Source organism: Euleptes europaea, chromosome 2, assembly GCF_029931775.1.
Source record: "Euleptes europaea isolate rEulEur1 chromosome 2, rEulEur1.hap1, whole genome shotgun sequence".
Lineage (NCBI taxonomy): Eukaryota > Metazoa > Chordata > Lepidosauria > Squamata > Sphaerodactylidae > Euleptes > Euleptes europaea.
Genome location: NC_079313.1, coordinates 102,066,444 through 102,089,711, shown reverse-complemented (window position 1 = coordinate 102,089,711; position 23,268 = coordinate 102,066,444). Strand labels below are relative to the sequence as shown.

At 45.7% G+C, this 23,268-nt stretch overlaps 1 protein-coding gene across 4 annotated transcripts in view; it reads right to left on the bottom strand.

The window, feature by feature from the left end:
• The window catches only part of LGR6 (leucine rich repeat containing G protein-coupled receptor 6), a 154,462-nt gene extending 137,134 nt beyond the window's left edge, over window positions 1–17,328 (bottom strand). For all 4 annotated transcript variants that reach the window (XM_056844187.1, XM_056844189.1, XM_056844190.1 and 1 more), the window contains exon 1: window positions 16,960–17,328. In XM_056844187.1, the coding sequence (XP_056700165.1) occupies window positions 16,960–17,180 (221 nt within the window). In that variant the 5' untranslated portion in view covers window positions 17,181–17,328. The remainder of the gene's footprint in view (window positions 1–16,959) is intronic.
• Window positions 17,329–23,268: the final 5,940 nt, after the last annotated feature.

The following is a 23,268-nucleotide window of genomic DNA, read 5'->3' as shown; positions in this document are numbered from 1 at the left end:
TGGTTTGCACGCCGGCCGTGATCCGGCCACAGTGCATTGTGAGAGAGAGGAGGGCTCCTGGCTTGCGCGCCGGCCCCGATCCAGCAAGTGTGCATGGCGGGGGGGGGGGAAGAGGAAAAAAGGCCCCTGGCTTGTGCGCCGGCCCTGATCCGGCCCCAGTGCATCGAGAGAGAAAAAGGAGACCCAGAGCAGACTGGCCGCCCCTCTTCAGAAGAGTGATGGGAGGGAGTTTTGCCTTGGGTTTTCCGCTCTCAGGATGCACATTTTTCCCATCCGAATTCTCAAAAATTCCCCCTCCCCGTTGGAGTAGAGGGGCCAACAGCCCCTTCCCTTGAACAACCCCCCAACGGGTCCAGCTGCCCTAGACCGAGCTGCCACCACCACCACCCCCAGCATGCGAGGCGCACATGGCGTGGCCCCGCCGGTCTCCCCCTGGAGCCGTCCATCCGACATCCCCAGGTGTGGGCCCAGCTCCAAGGCCCATCCCAGGCGAGGGGTGGGGAAGACGTGCCTCCTGCCCGCCTGCCAGCCTCCGGGATGAAGGGAGAGAAGTGCCAGGACTCTAGGCAGGCAGCAGGCAGCAAAAGGGGGGTATTCTTGTCCTAGCATGAAACTCCCCCAGCCAATCGCCGTTCTTGGGGGAGGAGAAATTAGCCGGCATGGGCAGGGACAATTGTTCCAAACCAAGGAACAAAGGCAGTTTTTTTCATGGAGCTCCGAGCCAAAAACTGCGCAGCAACAGGAAAGAACGGTGCAAAAGTGGTTTGACTTGCCCCGGTTATAATGCAGCTTTTATTGCTCAATCCGAAAAAAATTGGAGCAGCCATGAATAACCAAAAATTTGCAGTGATGCAAACCGGCTGTGAAACCGCTGCAAATCCCCCTGGGATTGAGCTCAATGGCTGAGCATCTCCTTTACATACAGAAGGCTCCAGGTTCAATCCTTGGTATCTTCAGTTAACAGGGTTGCCAACTGGCTAGAGAAAAATGTCATGTCCTTTTAATACAAGTTTAATGTGTAGAAATGGGCAGCTGAGTCTTTTTCTAACCACTTATTTTTGAAATGGAAGGAAGGCCTGATTGGTCAAACAGAAAAATCTGTTTGTCAGACTAGTATCTGGGAGACCTGGGTTTGAATGCCCACTCATGGAAGCTTACTGGGTGACCTTGGGCTAGTCAGGAGAGGAGAACATTGTAAGCCACTTTGGGTCCCCATTGGGGAGAAAGGTGAATTAAATACATAAATACATGGAAATAGTAAAAAAACAGCATCGTTATTGGAATCAAAATCACATATTAGTGAGCCAACAAGAGAGAAAGGTTGCTGGGCATGATGAACCATTTAAAAATGCAATGCTGTGTAAGTTTAGTAGCCATTAGTGTAGATTTCATAAATAAATCTGCTAAATGCCTTTTTCTAAAGACTTAGGAACTGTTCACTGGAGCTCATGGCCAGTAACATCTCTCTCTCTCTCTCTCTCTCTCTCTCTCTCTCTCTCTCTCTCTCTCTCTCTCTCTCTCTCTCTCTCTCTCCCTTTCTCTCTTTTCCTCTCATTCACAAAAGCTTACAGTTTGTGATTTCTGTACAGCCCTAATCAAAGTATTGTTTTACTATCTCTACACAGAATTACTAATTTTGGGCCAGTATAATTTTTTCCCCATTTTTTTAAATGGCGCAAATCCCTCCATACTTTGCTACTAGTTATGAGCACAGTTCCCAAACTACGAACAATCCATAGACATAAATGGAGAGATGATGAACCAATGGACGTGCTGCAGCCCTGTGGCAGAGCCCGGGGCTCATAAGAAGAATCGCCCTGATTCCAGCTTCATCCACCTACTCCCATTCCTCTCTCCCCTTTTCGCTCTTTTTTGCCTCCGTCAAACACACACCTACCTTAGTCAACAGGAGGTATTTCCTTTCTGTTTTCACTCCCATGCAGTTCTCTTTTGCAGCAGGCCGGGCCCTGACAAGATGCTGCCTCGCCTGAGCCTCGCCTTTCCTTTGAACGTGGGGGAATGTTATTAATTGCCCGCCCTGGGGGGACATTCTCAGTTGGAAACTATTTAGTCTCCCCGGGGTCCCTTTGTAGTGGGACCTGCGGCTGCTCCTGCCGGGAGCCAGGAGGTTCCAGGAACAGCTCCCACACCTACAGGTGTGTCTGACTCACTCCCCCCCCCATAGCGGCTCCTTTCATTTGAAAAATGCTCTCCCTTCAAGCAGAGTTTAGTCGGCTACAAAAAAGATCTGGGATGAAGGTGGGAGGAGGGGGGTGGTATACTTTCCTCTGAAGACAAGGCTTTCCTGTGTAATGCCCTGTTTAAGGCCCCTGTGTTTTATTACGATGAGGAGGAAAAAAATCTGGGACCTCTGATTCTATGTTTGTATTTCACCTTTCTGTCATGTTTCGGACACCTTTCATAGTAGTGTCACGTCCTCAAAGAAGCCTTGTGAGGTAGATTAGATTGGGGGGGGGGGTGTAGAATGTCATTTCTGAGGCTTCTCACCAGAAGATTTGAACCCTTCCCATTCTGAAACCTTCACCGCCACCTAACAAATTCAAGACTGGCCAACAAAATGTATTCTTCACAAAATACATAACGGAATATATAATGGAATTCACTATCACAAGATGTGGTGATGGCTCCATTCAGAGCTGGCTGTTGAAAGGATTTGGCATATTCACTGAGAACATATTAGCTATGACAAGTAATTATGAAAAAGTTGACAAGCACCAAAGGCAGGGGGGAAAGCAGAAAAGAAAGCAGACAGAAGGAGCTGACCTGTCTACTTTGTGGGTGCTTCTGCCTCCCCCAACAAGTGTGTTTGTTGCAAAGAGACGTTGCATTGTCCTTCTCTTCCAAAAGGCTTCTCAATGTAGGCAGGCAGTTTATAACACTCTCATTTTTCTTTATGCTGCCTTGCTGGGTTTCTCCTGATGTTTGTCCATGGTAGCCTCTAGCTTCTCTGAAGTTGCATATATGAGAATGAATATTTCTTCATTAAATATGCACATTCAGTGTGTGGTATAAAGGACACTGTTTTGGACATTCAATAAATAGGTAGGTAGGTAGGTAGATTTCTTGACTCTGTATGCAGAGAGTTCCAGGTTCAGTCCCTGGGATTATCAGTTAAATGATCTAATTAGGGTCAAACCAGATATCACGCCAGGCGATATCTGTGAACAGGGCCTGTATATGTCTCCCAGTGGGGTAACTAGTAACTGGGCTGCTGGCTGAGGTCAGGAAAATGGAGTAGGTGTTAAGCCCTGTGGCCCATATCAGGAGCCCCAGCAATGGACTACAGGTAGGAGAGGTTGGGTGCAGGAAGAAGCAGAGATGCTTTTCTTGTGGCAAGACATCAAGGCTGGAAGTAAATCCCTCCGGAGGAAAAGTGGTTGGGGACGGCAGTTCCTGCTGAATTATGCAGGCAGGGAAGGATTTGGCAGTTTCTTCCCACTTTATAGCTTCTCTGCTTCCCGCCTCCCCTGTTTGTTTGGCATGAACTTCATTCCTACGCACAGATCACACAGCCATCAGATCTAGCGAGGCTTTAATGCTGCGTCTGAAACTGTATCATCTGGGGGATGTCGTTCAATAAGCATGGTTGGGAGCCACTTGTGGGATGTACCACTGCGTCCTACTGGAAGGTTGTTTCCAGGTCAGCCAAAAGCAATGAACTCGGAATTGTCCTGAGCTTCACGCTGTCTCCAACCCACTTGCTTTGAAATTGGTATTTATGTTTGAATGAGAGAGCCAATTGCTTGCTTCACTTTACTCGTTTGAAATAGGATCCGGTGGACAGAAGGGGTAGGAAAGACTAAACATTCTTTTTAGCTGCTCCTTGAACCCCCAAAGCAGGTGAATCAGGGAAAGCTACGTGCATGATAGGGCCTTAGAAGCTGCCTTTATGCCCCTTTCAATTCACCCGTTGGCATCCCAAGACCTGCCAGAATAAAGAACTTTTCAAAGCAAGTCTTAAATTCCTATAATTGCCGATTAGAGCTCCTCCCGCGCAGATCTGAGGGCTTGAGCTCAGTCCTTGTAGTGCCCTGGGCAGATGCACACGTTTCTGCTCCAAAAGGGGGAAAGGACTAGGGAGCCGCCGGACATGGTTTGTGCATGAGCTGAGCAAAGAATTGGTCAGAAAGCCATTCCCAGTTGCAGGAGAGACACTGACTGCCCTGGCCTTCCCAGGTTACATCTACAAAGGTGATGATTCTCTGCGCAGCTGTCATTGCCGCAGCAAATACAGAGGAATTCACAGCACCAAGTGAACATCCATATGGTAGTTTTCTGCATGCTTTCCCTGGCTCGCCCCCATACCACCAGAGGGCTTCTGTGAGGTTTTTTAAAAAGATAAATTGCTATATCACTATAGTGATACTGTCCACATGCCATGACAATTACACTTTGAACGCACCAGAAAACCTGAAGCAAAGCAAGTGGAAATCTGGACAAAGGATGACTAGGGGATGACCTTGTGGACGGGCCAAAACAAAAAACAAAAAAACACCCTGCTCCTGTTTGGATGTTAAGCCAAAGCAAAACATGTGGAAGCAATCAAAATTAGAACTTCTTAATTCCTTTTGCTGCCTCTATCAACCTATCTGAGCACGGCTGTCAAAGATAGGACATCTTGGAGGATATTGATTCATAGGGTCACCTGAGTCAGAAGCGACTTGACAGCACTTAACAGTCACACACACACATCAGCCTTTGGCATTTGGTTACAAATGTTAATTCCTTCCAAGAGAAGGAATTTCTTTTCTACCGGGCAAAATTTTTAAATGATTTCATCTCGGTAACACGCTGTCTTCCATTTAGGAACAGGAATGGCCCAGCAACATTTATGGCCTGACCTGAATGGCTTGAGGTAGACCAAACTTGTGAGCTCTTGGAAGCTAAGCAGGGTCATCCCTGGTTAGTATTTGGATGGGAGACAACCAGGAAAGTTCAGGGTTGCTGCACAGAGGTAGGCAATGGCAAACCACCTCTGAATGTCTCTTGAATTGAAAGCCCTACTGGGTCACTGTAAGTCAACTCGATGACACTTTCCACCACTATAACTTTATCTTTATCTACCATGGTTTTACATGGTTTATCATTATTGTTATTGTTACTACTACTATAGTACTAATAGCTATATTTATAAAAATAAATTCTGAGTCTTGAAAGCACTCCATATACAGTATCTTTGTGTAATTTTACAAGCCATATAATATGGTTACGGATATTATCCATACTGTAATTAAAACAAACCCATTAAGCTATATGAGGTTGGACCTTGGAAAGGGGGACAGGAAGACAGAAACAAGCACCCAGCTTGACTGAGCCTGATACTTATTTTCAATCATTCATTCCAAACCACTTTACTGCAACTTGCCTGTGTGAATGAATGTGTGCCTTTAAGTATCTGCAGAATGTCATTTCCTCATCAGTAGTTATTGGCCCAGGTGCTAAAAAATGCAGTATCTACCTGTGCAGATGCCGGTGTGCTGGCAAACAAAAGGGAAGGGGGATGAGGGTAGGGTTGGCAACCTCCAGGTACTAAGCAAAAGATGCACTGGTATTAACTAGACAAGCTGTGCAAAGAAATAATACCAAGCTCTGAAACTTACTATATCAAAATTCTATTAGTGACAAAGTGAAAATCATACAAAGTGACCAAAATGAAACTTATAACTATGAAATACTACAACATACAAAACTACAAACCGTAGCTGTAATGACACCACAAGATTCGACAAAGCAGCAAGGTTGCAAGATAAGTATTAACTCTATGGTAGGAAAGTCTTTTTTGTTTGCAGAATGAGCGAACGTACAGAAGGTCGCTATGATAAGAAAGTCTTTTTTTGTATATAAATCTTTCTTTGCAGAATGAGCGAACGTACGGAACGCGGTCTGGATGTCTAAAGCGTTTTCACCGCTCACCAGGGCAGCTTCATCAGTCATTCGTTCTCGCTAGAGTCAAAGCTCCTATAAATCACAATAAACATTCTAGTTTTCAAAGCATGTGTCTCATTAAATTAATACAAAATGATCATGAACTTAACAATAAATCAAAACAACAATACTATACCTAAGAGAAGAAGAGGAAAGATTCTTTCTCTATGTTCATCTTACATTGCACCCGTATGGCTGTTCTACTGTCAAGTGCTTGGATCTAGGCTACAGGTGTAAGTAATTTATCTGTTTCAGTGGGAATGTCAAGCTAGTTAATGCCCCACAGCTGTTGTTCCTTAGAAAGTGAACTTATTTTGTAAAAAACCTATTTTTATAAAAAACAAGAAAGATCTGTTTCATTATTTAACCCAAATGGGGAATATGATTTAAATAAGTAAATGAAGCGCATCTCTTGCCTTAACAGATTTTTTTGTATATTATCAAGATCAAAAGAATTGCCCCATAGACCCATATTACAAAAAAATGCAAATCATTTTCATTGTGTTTATTATTATTAATAAAATGAGAAGTTAACAGGGCATCAAGCACTTTCACCCTGATCCTTGACTTATGTTCCCCTATGCGCAATTTACTGGCCTAAGTGTGCTACCAACGTAGAGTTTTGAACATTTACATGTGATGCCAGAAACAACCTGGCTGGTGGAACAAGGCTGGTTCTGTTCCCAATAGGGTTGCCATCTGCCAGGTAGTAGCAGGAGATCTCCTGCTAATTCAACTGATCTCCAGCCGATAGAGATCAGATCACCTGGAGAAAAATGACCACTTTGGCAATTGAACTCTATGGCATTGAAGTCCCTCCCCTCCCCAAACCCCGCCCTCCTCAGGCTCCATCCCAAAAACCTCCTGCCAGTGGCAAAGGCAACCCTAGATGAGAGTTGTTCTTGGCCAGTCACACTGGGATGAACTGAGGCCCAGCCGTACTACCAGCCCCTCAAGGGCTTACCTCCTGCCCAGCTGGCAGCTGCACCTCCAGGGTGGGAAGTGGCTGGAGATTTGGAGGCAGGGTTTGGGTAGGAAAGGCAGCTCAGCAAGGAAGTGATGCCACAGAGTCCACCCTCCAGAGCAGCCATTTTCTCCAGGAGAACCGATCTCCGTAGTCTGGAGATCATTGTGATTCCAGCAGATTTCCAGGCCCCACCTGGTTTCTTGGGAATTAGGGTTACCAGGTCCCTCTTCTCAACTGGCAGGAGATTTTGGGGGTGGAGCCTGAAGAGGGTGGGGTTTGGGAAGGGGAGGGACTTCAATGCCATAGAGTTCAATTGACAAAGTGGTCATTTTTCTCCAGGTGATCTGATCTCTATCGGCTGGAGATCAGTTGAATTAGCAGATCTCCTGCTGCTACCTGGGAGCTGGCAACCCTATTGGGAACAGAACCAGCCTTGTGGGCTGAGCAAAACGGTACAGTGTGCTGCTGTTTGGCACGCATGCCAGGGGAAGTCTACCCGTGGAACAGCCTCTGTCAAACTCCTGCATTCACCTCCCTCTAAACCTGGGATTAGAGCTAAACAGTTAAAAAGGCCAAGAGTGCAAACCAGTAAAGTGGTAGACAGGATGCTGAACCAGATGGACCACTGATCTGATCCAGCAGGGCTCTTCTTATGGGCAGAATGTTTTTCTTTTGCTGAACAGTAACCACACACATGTATCTACCTAGTATTACAGAATGAGTTTCTAGACTAGAAGAAGTGACTTACAAGGAGGTGTAACTCTGGAATCTTTTCATTTTAGTACTTAAAACACCGATTGTGTAAGAACATAAGAAGTGCCCTGCTGGAGCAGAGGTCTACCTAGTCCAGCATCCTGTCTCACTGTGGTCGACCAACTGCCCTGAACAGTCAGAAACAGAACATAGAGACCAAGGCCTACCCCGGATTTTGCATCCTAGCACTGGTATTCTGAGGCTTTCTTCTTCTGGATGTGAAGATTCTCTTTACGTATAATGGCTAGTTGCCACTGATGAGCTCTCCTCCATGAGGCTATTTAATCGCTTATAAAGCCATCTGTCCTGGCGGCCATTAAGAATATAAAAACGTAAGAAAAGCCATGCTGGATCAGACCAAGGTCCATCAAGTCCAGCAGTCTGTTCACACAGTGGCCAACCAGTTGCCTCTAGGAAGCCCCCAAACAAGACAATTGCAGCAGCATTATTCTGCCTGTGTTCCACCGCACCTAATATAATAGGCATGCTCCTCTGATACTGGAGAGAATGGGTATGCATCATGACTAGTATTAATTTTAACTAGTAGCCATGCATAGCCTATCCTCCATGAATATGTCCACTCCCCTTAAAGCCTTCCAAGTTGGCAGCCATCACCACATCCTGGGGCAGGGAATTCCACAGTTTAACTATGCATTGTGTGAAGAAATATTTCCTTTTATCTGTTTTGAATCTCTCACCCTCCAGCTTCAGCAGATGACCCCGCATTCTATGTGAGAGAGTGAGAAAAGCTTCTCCCGGCATAATTTTATAGACCTCTATCATGTCTCCCCTTACTGCCTTCTTTCCAAGCTAAACAGCCCTAAGCATTTCAACCACTCCTCATAGGGCAGTTGCTCTAGCCCCCTGAATAAATATTGGCAGAGAGTTTCATAATTAATAGCAAAGTCCTTTCCCCCGCCCCCACAGTTTTGAATCTTAATCTACGTACCCCTTCCAGCATTTACGCCCTGCAGCATCTCTTGAAGGAAGAATATAGGTGCACACGTTAAATTTTAAAAAGAGCTCACAGTACAATGATAAGGAAATGACTTTTTCATGGATAGCTAGTGGTATACAGGGCCGGTGCCAGTCTTTTTTGCTAACTACTTGTCTCCCCCCTCCCATCGCTAACCAATTTTGAAAAAACAGATGTCTTGTAGAAAAAATAAAAGCACAAAATGTTTTATAAGATGTCATAGTTAATTCTGTTCCATAACATTGTTGTGGTACGTATCTTAAAATATTTTTTTTTTTAAAAATGTCAGTTGCATTTCTTTCAAGAAACTAATTTGTTTAAAAACTGTCACCCTCAGGCCAGTTCTGCGCCCCTCTGAGGTCTGCGCCCTAGGCGACCGCCTAGTTTGCCTAATGGTAGCACCGGCCCTGGTGGTATACCATGTTACCATTTGTTTTAAAATGTCTATGTTAGCTTCACAAAAAGTGCATTTTTATATATTTTGTGTTTGAAGTTTGTAAACTTTGTGGCTTCATATCATTTCACTCCTGTATCAATGCTAACTTTTTGAAGAATGTTAAAAATTAAGAAATCACTAGGAAAACACGAGATAAAGTTCCCAAGGAAACCATACAGCATTGTACAGACTGAATGATATGACCCAGTACCACGTTAATCTCTGGTCCTGCCCCTTTCCTCCTGATTAAATGAGAACTTGAATTTTTCTTAGACACTCCATTAATTACGGAATTTAGAATCCAGTTTTCCACTCCTGCATTATTGTCTCTCCTGCAGCTGAATTGGATGAAACATTCTTACTTCCACTGATGATTTTGCCACCATATATTTATTAATATAAAAGTATCCAGTCAGATAATGCAACCTTGGATTATATAACCTTTCAGTGTTGGATGGAATACCTGTTAGTGATAGGGATGAGATCAAATTTCCTAAACTGCTGGATGGGGTTTAAATATCCCCCATCGAATTTTGTTTCTCCCTTAAACGAAATGACTCTGAAGTCTTTTATTTTCACACTGGTTTCTCTTTCCTCACAGCAAATTTGTCTAGATAAATTTTATTCCAACATTTGTGTTTCAATTGTGTATTTTTGTATGTTAAAAATAATCAACAGCCATATAAATGAGGCACACCAAAACCGATGATAACAGCAACATACACAATCAAAAAGAAATTAACATGGCTGTATCAGCCCATCCTTTGTGTGTGTGTGTGTTAAGTGCCATCAAGTCGCTTCCGACTCATGGCGACCCTATGAATGAAAGTCCTCCAAAATGTCCTATCCTTAACAGTCCTGCTCAGATCTTGCAAACTGAAGGCTGTGGCTTCCTTTATTGAGTCAATCCATCTCTTGTTGGGTCTTCCTCTTTTCCTGATGCCCTCAACTTTTCCTAGCATGACTGTCTTTTCCAGTGACTCTTGTCGTCTCATGACGTGACCAAAATACGACAGCCTCAGTTTAGTCATTTTAGCTTCTAGGGTCAGTGCAGGCTTGATTTGATCTATAACCCACTGATTTGTTTTTTTGGCAGTCCACGGAATCCGTAACCCTCTCCTCCAACACCACATTTCAAAGGAATCTATTTTCTTCCTATCAGCTTTCTTCACTGTCCAACTTTCACACCCATGCATAGTAATAGGGAATACGATGGCATGAATTAATCTAGTCTTGGTGGCCAGTGACACATCCTTATACTTCAAGATATTTTCTAGCTCCTTCATGGCTGCCGTTCCCAGTCTAAATGTCCTTCTGATTTCTTGGCTGCAGTCTCCCTTTTGGTTGATGGTGGAGCCAAGGAATAGAAAGTCTTGAACAATTGCCTAATGGTAGCACCGGCCCTGGCCGGTCGATGACCTTTGTGGTCATCCTAAAAGGCCGATGACCTTTGTGGCCATCCTAAAACTCTGTTGGGCACCTGACACTTAACACCCAGTTCCATTTCAAGTAACAATGCAGTCTTACGCAGAATTACACCTTTCAAAGTCTATTGAAATCAACTGGCTTTGAAGGGTGTAATTCTGTTCGGGGCTGTAAGTTTAAGCATCTTGGACACATTTGGTTTGTTACTGTTTCAAGCTGACTTATGATACCCCCTCAGTGTATCTTAGGCCCCTCTTGCCATAATATTTGTGGCTACAAGCCTGGACAGATTTAAGGGCATGCATCTGTGCTCATCTATGCATACTTACTTGGCTGTAAATTTCCCTGAAGTCAATGGGGCTTACTTCCCCGTAGAAAAATGTACAGAGCCAAGCTGAGCATCTGTTGCTAAAAAGGCTGTGGCAGTGGCAAGAGAGGGGGAAATGTGGAGTATAACCTCCACATCTCAGTAATGGCTTGGAGATCCTTTGACCGATTCGAAAGGAAAGATGTTTGGAGGAGGCATGCTCACCTTGTCTCATGCTTTTGTGCTCATGTGAGTGGGTATTTTTAATGGGTTTAATGGCAGGGCAGAACCCAACATTGCCTTCGAGGAAAGGGCTTGAGGGAGCATTGCACGGGGCAAAAATAAAATGCTGTGTGGGAATGGTTTGAGGGGCTGTCCAGAGAATCCCTTAATGACACTTGGAGGAGGTTTGCTCCATTTGCAGATGGACTAAAAGAAGCCTGCATCACAGCAATGTCGGCTGTAGGAACGCTTCACCTTTGCTTCTCTTGCTGCATTGCCTTCAGCCATCTGAGCGGCTCCCTCAAATGTCCCCACCCTTTTCCTTTTGCTTCCTCTTGGGCCTGGAATTGCCTCCCAGGCCACCTATGTGATGCCACCTCTTCCTTCAGTTCCCTCCTCAAGCCCTACCTTTCCCGTGAAGCTTTTGGCAAAAGCCACTGGAGCTAAGCCTTAACTTGCTTCCCTTCCCCCAAGACTATTCTGGCTCTCCCCTTCCTTTGCTATCTCCCTTGAGCCACATTTTAGACTAAGAACTCCTCAGGTCGAGGACTTGTCTTCCTGTTCTAGGTGAAAGGCAATACACGACAGTGATGCTAGACATATAAATAAATACATGACAGTGCTGTAAATAGACATAGATACCTTGTGACAAAACACAAAGTTTACTTGGACATGTCCCACTCATGGGATTTATGCCTTAGTAAGTGCGCACAAAGCTGTAGTCTTAATGCAAAAACTAAAAGGACTCATTTTGCTAAAATCTTGGTCCCCTTTTCTATAAGAATTTGCAAACTGACTGAAACTAAACAAACAATGAGCATGAGTAGGTATAGCTCATACAGTAAATGAGGGGCCCTCAGTAAGGTTGCCAACCTCCAGGTGGTGGCTGGAGATCTCCTGCTATTACAGCTGATCTCCAGGCAGTAGAAACCAGTTCCCCCGGAGAAAATGGCCACTTTGGCAATTGGACTCTATGGCATTGAAGTCCCTCCCCTCTCCAAACCCCACCCTCCTCAGACTCCACCCCCAAAATCTCCTGGTATTTCCCAACCCAGAGCTGGGAACTGTAGTCCTCAACCTTGCTGAACCTGTGGGCAATTTTGGAATTTTATGGAAATGTAGAGGTCACCACCACAAAGTTACCTTCCATGGCAAGTGGGAGCAATCACAAAATGGCTGCTATTGGGGGAGATTACAAAATGTTGGGAGGTTTCAAACCAAGCATCTTCCTATGATGGAGGCACCTATTTCTGAATTGGTACTCCCTGAAAACCCAAAGGTCTTCTGAAGCTCTTCCTCCCCAATAAGGTGGTGGACAGTAGAAATGAACTCTCATAATTACATTGCTGTGCCAACCCCTAGCATGTTGCCCTTCCGTCTGCATGTTAACACCAGCTGATGAAGGAACTATCATTTGAACGTGGCAATAATATTTCTGCCCCTCCCTATGAATGATGTGGATTTGGCTCTTGGCTATGCCATGACTACTCCACAACCCAAGCGGGTGAAAGAGATTGCAGCTTCCCCTTGATTTCTTGTGCCAAATTCTTGTTATTGTTCCATCCCAGTATGTTCCTCAACTTAGTTCTGGACAGCAGAAGAAAAGGGCGAAGCAAGCCAAGAGCTACAGACTTATCTTTGGGTAAGGCACTGGGCTGTGCTACTTGCACCAGCATTCTTATTTGAGAGAAGAAGCGTGACGGCAATAAACATTGGCACATCGTCTTTAGATCTGAAGCCAGGTTGTGAAATTTCAGCAACCAATGCAGAATCTTGAAGCCATTTGCAAAATTATTTAAGAACCACTAGTGAACTGAATTCCTTTTGGAATTGCACAGGAGTGAAAAACCCATCCCATATGTGAGGGGAGATCAAGAAAATGGCATCAGGTGCAGTTGAAGATCAGTTTTTGGGTCTGAGTTTGAACTCCTGTTTTCAGGCTTAAACACAAGGTATGGAAGAGCAATTGCAGGTCTCAGTGCCCCCTCCCACTACCAATGTAAGGAGTGCATAGCTGGCTACCCTTCATACTGCTGGCTTGGATTCAACAATGTATGGGCAGAAGTGTAAATGGACTTAGCACACTTCCTCATGTGTAATGTCCTGTGTGTCTTCCTCCCTAAATCTTATCGTGTCCAGAAATTGCTTTGCACAACATCTTGTGTAAGTGGGAAATGGGTTTGGGTTATACTAAATTTAACTTTGCTCAAGAGGCTGGCTTGGAGTTTTCTCATACTTTCACTTGCACAAAGACCATAGCACCTACAGAAAACCTCCAGTGGATCCAAGCCATTACATTGTATTCTTGTATTGTGCAGTGACTGCTCCATCCATCTCCAATATTCTTCCTTCCCAATTTGTCAGCTGTCAGGAGTCTTGCTATTAATGCAGGTCAGGCTTTCAGCCCCACTGAGCACATTCACTGCATTTGGGAAGCAGAGCATTTTGGAAGTGTTGGCTCTGAAATGCTGGCCCAGTACCACAGAAATAACCAGGGACAGCATCATGTAGGAACACAAACCTCTTGTCAGATTTGTGCCTGCGTGGACCGGGATGCCTTCCTTACAATGGGAAAGTTTGCAATGCAGGGATGGCTTCCACAAAAAGCTGTCAATGGCGCCACCACATGTCCAAACTAGGTTACCGTTTGGAGGAGGGAAGCTTGCTGGAAAAGCAGAATTAAACTGACTTTGCGCAATCCATCCTCTGACTCTTTGAAATGGGCTTGTTCAGAATGAGAGAAGGGTACAATTTGGATCAATCGAAGTTAGTGAAAAAAATGTGCCGAAATGGGACGTGAAGCCTGAAGTGTATCTTACAAGTACCACCCATAGTGTAATCCTAATAATGATTTGAAAGCCGCCTCTTGGTCAACTAGAGAAGTCTTTCTGTTGCAGTGTACCTCTTAAAGTCCTGCCTGTCCTCCAGTGCATCTCACTGTCAAAACGAGACGTGGGGATTTCTGGGACAATTTCCAACAGACAGAAGAACAAGTCAGGAATATGTTGTGTGGGATCTGGCAGTCTTGCTAGAACTGTTACCAAACCATGAGATTATTAAGAGGCAAGCTACACATTACATGCTAATGCACAAAAGTGCCCTAGCAACATTTTTTTAAATGGAAAGCTGTTTCAGGAGGAGAAAAACAAGAATGGACTAAAAGGGTGCTTAACCGTCCTATTGCTTCCCCCCACTCTACATTGCCCCCAAGGAGATCTTGACCCACAAGATTCCAGATCTGTGTTTTTCTTTCTGCATGGTACAGCATGCCTAACTCTGAGCTTGTGCACACTGGCAAAACCAAGCGTCCCCAGATGCTTACTTGGTGCCCCTTCTACATTCCCGTTCTCCGTAGTCTGGATTGTGCAGGTTCACCTGTGGGGAGCACACATCTGGGATATTCCATCTGGGGGTTGGTTGTGATGACCTTCTGGGGGCTTCCAGTCCTATGGTTCCATGTCCCAAACCCAGCAGCGATAGCCCAAGCACTGGACAAACAGGACATTTGTTCCTGGTTTTCCAAGGGGTGCCACCACTAACCATCATTACTGTCAGTGTGGTGTAGTGGTTAAGAGTGTGGTGTATTGGCTAAGAGCGGTGGTTTGGAGCAGTGGAGTCTGATCTGGAGAATTGGGTTTGATTCCCCTCTCCTCCATATGAGCGGCGGGCTGATACTAATCTGGTGAACTGGATTTGTTTCCCCACTCCTACACATGAAGCCAGCTGGGTGACCTTGGGCTAGTCACACTCTCTCAGCCCCACCTACCCCACAGGGTGTCTGTTGTGGGGAGGGGAAGGGAAGGTGATTGTAAGCTGGTTTGAGTCTCCTTTAAGTGGTAGAGAAAGTCGGCATATAAAAACCAACTTTTCTTCTTCTTCTCCTCCTCCTCACACCCTCCTGTCACCATGTCTACTTGTGTGGCATCCCAAGGAAACCAGCCGCATAATCAGTTGAGAAATAAGGGGATGGAAGGGTGAGTGTGGCAATCTGGATTCTGACCAGAGGACCCATATGTCTAGGGCTGTCCTTGGTCATGTCTAGGGCAAGGATTTTTCCAGGGCTCTATGGAAAGGAGAGATTGCGAGGCAGCTTGGGGCCCCTGACAGTCCTTTTCAAGCAGCAGCAGACGGTCCCTAAAGCCGATCACACACAACTGAGTGTTCCCCTCCTTGGAAAGCTTCAGTTCCTGAGCTCAAGTTATGATTCAGTCAAACTAGTTTGTGGCACATCTTTGGATGTAATGTTCCTACTTCTAAGACGCACTCTGTGGGGCCAATATCCTCAGGGTACCATGGGTGTGTATGGCTTATTCCAGCAGACTCCTTGTGTGTCACGCTTCCCCATCAGCTATGAAAGCATCCTTCTGAAATTGTATCTTTCCTCCCTGACTCTTTCCAGGGGGGTCAACACAGCATTACAGCACAAAGTGATCTCCCACTGAGACAGGCAAAAAGACGGCACTGAGGAGGGTAAAGACCTTGGGGACAGGGGAAAAGAAACTTGGTACAACCTCTGGGGTGAGGAGGCTGTGGAGGGGGGGGAAATGTATCCTCCCTCTAAGGATATCAGTACCCCACTTTGGGGAGTACCCCACTTTGGGGAGACACATGGGTGGTGAGAGCCAGCATGGTGTAGTGGTTAAAAGCGGTGGTTTGGAGCGGTGGAGTCTGATTGGGAGAACCGGGTTTGATTCCCCACTCCTCCACATGAGCGGAGGAGGCTAATCTGGTGAACTGGATTTGTTTCCCCTACTCCTCCACATGAAGCCAGCTGGGTGACCTTGGGCTAGTCACACTCTCTCAGCCCCACAGGGTGTCTGTTGTGGGGAGGGGAAGGGAAGGTGATTGTAAGCTGGTTTGTTTCTTCGTTAAGTTGCAGAGAAAGTCAGCATATAAAAACCAACTCTTCTTCTTCTGCGTAAACTTCCCCTAAAGAGTCAAGACTCAAAGCCAGTTCTTTCACTAAGTTATCTGCTGTAAGCACTAGGAAATGCTGCCTGGCATAGTGCTACCCAGTGGGAATAAGCAAACTCTTTTGATAACCAGAGTCTCATGGGCAGCCCTTCTAAGACTTTCAGCATTACCTTCATGAATCAAGTTCTGTCCAGCAAAGTTTTGTGTTTTCTAAACCTTTGGTGAATAAATATACAAAGTGTCTTTTCTCCCATTCAAAGAAAAAGCTCCGCTCCTGAGGGGCTCCCCAGACTTTCCAAGCTGTTCCTTAGTCCCTGATAAATAAGCTCCTAGCAAACAACTGGTGTGTGTGTGGGGGGGGGGGGGCACATTGAGACCAACACATAATTGGTGCTGCTTGAAAGCCAAATGTCAAACCTCTTTCCTGTAACCTTTCAGGTTTGTTGTAGCTGGCAGAGCTGGAAAATGTTTCCCAAAGTTCACTTAACTTTCCAAGTCACTGGGAACAAACTGGATCCGGACATTCCCTGAGCCGGCAAAGCCCTGAGTTATCACTGCCTCTTGAAATGTTTGAAAAGAGGGGATCCCATAGCAGTTTGCAGTAATTACTCAGTATAAATACTCCATTATGCTCCCAAACAATCAGAATCAGTCCAGCAAACAAGCTCTGTCTCCTCTGATCCGTAGCAATCAAGAACTAAAGCATGCAGAACATCACAATATAAACAGGCTTTCCAGAGGACCACAAGGGGAGTGCATGTGTGTGTGGGGTGCTGGGAAAGAAAGAAAAAAAAACACAAGTTGGCTCCCGAGGTCCTGTCATAATAGCTGCCTCCTATTAAAAAGTTGTTCTTAGTTCTAATTTGTAAGTGGAAAACTTTTCTTCTTTTTTTCTTTTTTAGCAAGATGTGGCACCCTAATGCCAGCTGGCCAGGCAAACCCACGCTTCCCTCTCACTCGCTCTGTCTCCCTGGAGAAAGCAAAGCAAAGGATAAGACTGGGGGTGTACTTACAGGTAGGCTGTGAAGGAGCTCAAGCTGCCTGGGACAGAAGTGAGAGCCAACTCCGAGCAGTCCACTGACAGCATGATGCCATCTTCCTCGCAGTGGCACTGGGGCGGGCAGGCAGGCACAGCACCTTGCTCCATAGACACCACCTGGAGAGTGGCAGAGAAAGACAGGAAAAGCCACCAGGGGGATGGCTTGGCCATCCTCCGTCCAACTGTAGCAAGCATGCTGTGTGGAGAGAGCCTTCTTCCCCAGTTCTGCCTGCCTCTGGTCTTTGGGGGAAAGCGAGCCGGCTCCTTAAAGACAACCCCCTCTCACTCTCCGGTGCTCTTCCTTGGTGCAGAAAGGATGCAGCCAGTGAAGGGAAGGCATTGTTGAATGATCGTGGTTATTGGGTTTCACACGGGCTGGGCTGGGCAGGGCAGAGAGTTAGAGACTCATAGGGGAGGAGTTAGAAGTAACTTTCTCCTCATTCCCTCTCCCTCCTTGAGAGCTGGCAGGAATTTCATTCAAAAGGGGAGAGAGAGAAAATAAAAGACCTGTTAGTGGCTCAGGAACTTGTTTGAAAACATTTTTTTTTTTAAAGATATTGGCACTGCAAAAGAGGAATGAAAAGCCTTTCAGGGGAAAGCATAGATGTATCACAGATCCACTGCACTATCCCATTCATCGCGTTAAGGCACCACTGTGTACTTTTGTGTGTGTGTGTTGCATCCATGTGTGTAGTGTGTGTGTGGATATATATATATATCTGCCAAATGAGAAAAACACTTCATGCATCTAACAAGGTTGGCTCTAATCCTCAAGTGGTTATACTACATATCTGTTCTTGGTTGTTCTCTGTGAAAGCACAGAACTTTGATTCTTCAAGTGCATCACAGCATGAATTTTATCTGTTTGTCTGTCTGTCTAGATAGTTAGCTGGTCTGTCTGTCTGTCTGTCTAGCTAGCTATCCTTTTTAAAATGCACAGAGGATACTATTATTGCTCTTGGTTGTTCTTGGTTGTTCTCTGAAAGCACAGAACTTTATTTTGACTCTTCAAGTGCATCAGAGCACGAACTTTATCTATCTATCTATCTATCTATCTATCTATCTATCTATCTATCTATCTATCTATCTATCTATCTATCTATCTCGATAGATGGATAGATAAAGTTCATGCTCTGATGCTAGCTAGAGCTATCCTTTTTAAAATTCACAGTGGATACTGTCACTGCTCTTACTTCTTCCCTAAAGCTGAGGATGTCTCATACTAACTCCACCCTGCATGACTGCCCAATAGGAGCAGACCAATGGCCTCAAGATCATGGCCTGGAACAACTATTTGCTCTTCCCCTTTTTAAACATTGATGAGGAATTCTGGAGAACTGGAAAGCTTGCACATTGTCTTGTGCCCTTTCGGTTGGTCATGATAAAGAGTATCACATGGATTTTGTTTTGGGAATTTCCTTTGGACCAACACATAGTTTAGTTAGGCATTCCCTAGTCCAGGGAAAGGTCAGGGATATGGTTCACACATAGCACCATACAGTGCATTGTGAATAAACCCTATGCTCATGCATGTCCTTCCTCTTTCCCTTGCATGCACAGAGTCAGTTAATGGCTTCCTCATCAGTGTAAACCATAGTTTGTCACTAAATCCAAACTGCAAACTATAGTTTGTACTCATTTCCCAACCACAGTTTGATCCTTGTTTGAAGGGCAAGTGCAAAATGATGGCTTACTGGCTTGGCTGGAATGACAGCTTGTGGTGTGGGTGAAAGTGGAAGCCACTGATTGACCCCGGATGCATGAGGGGAAGAGAGATGACAGCGTGAGCACAAGGCTTGTCCATGTATCCACCGAGGGATAGTTTGGCGTTGTGTCTGAACTATGTCAGCCTCGTTTTGGTTGCAGCAACGTGATATGTGTATGTCTGTACATACATGAGTTATTTGGTTAGATGTGGAGGTGGAATAAGGAAAAAAATGGTTAGAACGACCCTGTGGACAGGGTATGTCTGACTACTGTAAAAAACCTGATGAGGTAAACATTTTTGTGCTACTTTTTAATTTTTCATGGCTGTACCTGCCAAGTGGCTGTATCACCCAGCCCCTCCACCACACCCCATGCCATTCCCTTGCAAAATATTGATCTTGTCTTCCTAAGGCAAGGTGAGCGACCTAATCTCACCATCCTAAAGGACAAGTAAAAGGATTTACCCTGCTTTATACTAGCAGTTAATTTGGATTCAGAGAAGGGTGCTGCTGTGGCAACTGAGTATTCCTTTTTAAAAATGGAACCTGGAATGTGTGTGGTTTGGGCCACTGGCCCAATGAATGCCTGAGCCATCTTGGGCCATGGGAGGGCCTGTTGTGTGTTTGTTCTGCCTTGGGATAGTGTTTACATCTCCGCATGGCCCCAGGAGTCTTTGATGGGGCTGCCTGTGGCATTTAAACCCTGGATGGTCCTGCTGGGATCCGTGGCTCGGGGACTCTTTCCATCCCTCTTTGGTCCAGTAAATGGCTCCCCTGCGGCATTCCCAAAGCCACACACAGCGCAAGCACATAAACAAAGCCCCAGGCATCTGGCTTTCCCCCCCTCTCCATCCATGTTGCTTATCGACGAAGTTTTGCTCTGCTTTGTGAAGAACCTGAAGGCAGGAAGCCCTAAAATAGCATTGAAAGGAGCCAGTGCTTCTATGCTGTGTGCCTGGGACGGAGAACGCAGAGCTTCTAGCCAAGCCACAAGAATGTGAGCAACAACATTCACAACAAGTGCCCAAAGAAGACAGAGGGAACAGAGTTGCCGTGGGTGGTGGTGGAGGAGAGCACTTTACCTCTGTGTACAGCAAGGACACCACATGTGCCCTGGAGACACATTCAGAGAGCCCAGAGCTAACAGTAATCTAATCAACCAGCTGACAGCAGTGGCGCCAGATCCTGAACTGATCCCAACAAGTGGCAGAGGCACCTTGTATTATGTCTACAAACTCTTCAGGGGAGGGGGGAATCGCACCTCAGTGACAGCACAGATCAGATCCAATGCTGTGCGTCTTTCCCCAGCGGTGAAGGCCTACACGACAGGGCAGACGCTCTCAAGCCCAGGGGATGTCCGCCTTTCCTTGCTCCAGCCTGGCGGCCTTTCAAAAGGGAGGGAGGAAGGGAACAGCTCCTACAGTGTGGTTTTATTTGTCTGAGGCGAGTGGGAAGCAGGAGGCTGTTGCCACAAGCTCCGTTGCTGTCAGCGTTCATGAAGTTGGGAGGTGGACAGCCAACGCCGTTGCCCACAAAAGATCCCTTTCAGTTCAGTCACAAAGCTGAGGGCCTAGGTTGGTATTAGTTGCTGACTCCTCTTGGCATTAGTGGGCCACGGCCGTCACACCCACAGGGCACATCTGCCCTACAAACTTCAGCTGGATCAAATCGTCTCCTCTTCCCTGGAAAGATTGGGGGAGGCGCTAACATAGGTTTCTACACAGCCTGAACACACGAAGATGCTTTATACCAAGTCAGACCGTTGGTCAATCTAGGTCAGCCTTGTCTACTCAAACTGGCAGGGGCTCTCCAGGGTGGTAGGCAGAGATCTTTCACATCACCTCCTGTCTGATCCTTTTCAACTGGTGATTCCAGTAATGGAACTTGAGACATTTTGCATGCAAAGCACTCAACCACTGAGCCACAGATCCTTCCCTAAGCAAACTACAGTTCCAGGATTAACAAAACTGCGCATATTTATATACGTAAGCAGTGTGCATTGGGTCTGTAGTCCTCTGAGCCAACCTCTGCTTCCCAGACTCCACCAGGCATCATACAGCGAGTTGTTTTTCCACAAGAAACATTGTTTAGCCAGATGTTTTACAGACACCTTATACTTCACATTCAGGGACACATCATGACAACCGGTGGTATAAATCAGGGTGCTAGTCCCTGATCTCATCATTTTGATTCTCCAAGAAAATAATGTGTTCATTAGTCCAAATACCCACTCCTCCAAATGATACTGATGATGATGAAACTGTTCCTGTGGTATATTTTCCCCTTCACTGATTGCATGTGCACTTTTGAAGAAGTAAACACAGGGCAGTTGTAGAAATCTTCCTGAAGTACCATAGGTGGATTTTACTTGCCACTGCTTTACCTTAAATGATAACCAGATATTCTAGTCTGTGATATGTTCCCTTTAAATGGTAGAACAGAAAATCATTTGCATACAGGCAACACGTGGAGGGGGCGAATGGGACTGCACTTACAAGCCCCCCCCCCCGCAAAAAGCCTAATATCAGTTTAAAACCTGTGTGTATACAAACTATAAGGGTGTAGACTTTGTCCATGTGATCAGGAATGTTGTTTTTCTAGAGCCCGTGAACGCATGGATAAGTTACATCTGAAGCATTTGTGTGCGAGGCAGCTCTGTGCCAATGTTTGGCTGCACGTGCCTAGGCAGAGACAGGCCTAGCAGATGCAATCTTTCTGCTTCCCCTTCTATATACACTATCTATACATAGAAGCCCTGTTCACAAGTTACATTAAATGCACATATAATGCACGTATAGCGTACATTTGATTTTTCTTGATATGTCTGTTGAGTAATTCTCATATTATATCCAACACATGTGCAGATGCATGTGTGATTGAAACCCCACATTTATCCAGGTTGTGGTGCCCAGTTTCATTTGTAATGTGAATGCACATTGATTCTTTCTTACAAACAGATGTATTGATGTACATGCAGGATCTACATGCATTCACTGCAACTTGTGAACAGGGTTAGATATGTTGTGTTACAGGTTGATTGTCTCCACTCCTCTGTGCCTTTCTTTGGAGTAACTTGTATCAAGCCCAGTCAGAGTTATTTAATCTATTCAGTGCTGGAATGCATGAATTACTGTTTTATTGCATTGCACTAGGTCATGGAGATGCAGGGCAAGCATCATCATAGTTACAATGGCTGCTAAAAGTGTTCAGAGGTGTAAACACCGCCCAAACATGAGGTAACTCCAGTGCTGTGTCTCTCATGTCAAGAAGTAGTCCTGTATATGAGGCCCCAGGCTCTCCACAGCAACATTTTGTCTGCAGTCCTTATCTCTGTGCTGGTGTCTGAGAGCAATGTGACCTCAAGTGGGTATCTGGTTGCCGTGCATGCAGGTTGGGACTGGAAGCTCTACTGTTTGCTCTGAATCTCTCCAAGTAGCAAATGAGGCTCTATGAATGAGACCTTTTGCAACCTTGGTTTATATCAGGCCATGAATGGGATTGGGGCTTTGAAAATCTATAATGCCAGAACTGTTCCACAGTACAAGATACGAGGGTCTGGGCTATCAGAGATCTGTTCGAACCACGGCTGGTTAAATAGATGACAGCAATACAATTTTAAATACATCTGGATCTCATCTGCCCAAACAGAATTTGTCCAAAACTTTGTGTGGCCTCATAGCAATATTTCTCTGTATAAAGGCCTTGCCAAATGACTCATAAAAGTGCTTGTTTTTACAACAATGAACATCACACTAATTCTTATCCATTCAGTGCCAGTATCACTATATCACTGCCCCTCACAGTTAAATGGGGAAAGAGCAGATGTACTGTGAGAGACAGCTACTGCAGTGGAGTTCCCAGACTGAGAAAAAATGAGAGGCCTGGAAACCAGGCATGGTTGCCAGCAGCCTGGAGGAAAAAAATGTTTCCTTTTTTGCCATTATGCCATAGCTGACTTATGGCAACCTCATAGATAGGGTTGCCAGCTCCGGGATGGGAAATACCTGGAGACTATGGGGGCAGAGCCTGAGGAGGGCAGAGTTTGTGGAGGGGAGGGACTTCTATGCCATAGAGTCCAGTTGCCAAAGCGGCCATTTTCTCCAGGTAGGGCTGCCAGATCCCCCCTCTCCTCCGGCTGGAGCTTTTAAGGCAGAGTTCAGGTGAACGTGCGTGCGTGTGCTGGCGCGCGTGCGCATCACTTCCGGTTTACAACCGGAAGTGCTGCCTCGCGAGGGGCCTTATGCCACTCAAACTCTTAGTTTGAGTGATAAAGGGCCGCTTGTAATGCGGCACTTCTGGGTGTAAATGCATTGCAAGGGGCCTTTTACCACTTGAGTCATAAAAGGCCCCTTGCAATGCATTTTACACCCAGAAGTGCCGCATCGCAAGCAGCCCTTTACCACTCAAACTAAGAGTTTGAGTGGTATAAGGCCCCTCGCGAGGCGGCACTTCTGGTTGTAAACTGGAAGTGAAGTGCGCGCAGTGTGTACGCGCGAATGCACGTTTGCCCGCTGACCCTCAGGTGGTCGGCGGGCAGAGGGGTGAATTGCCAGGAATTTGCCCGCCACCATCGGGCA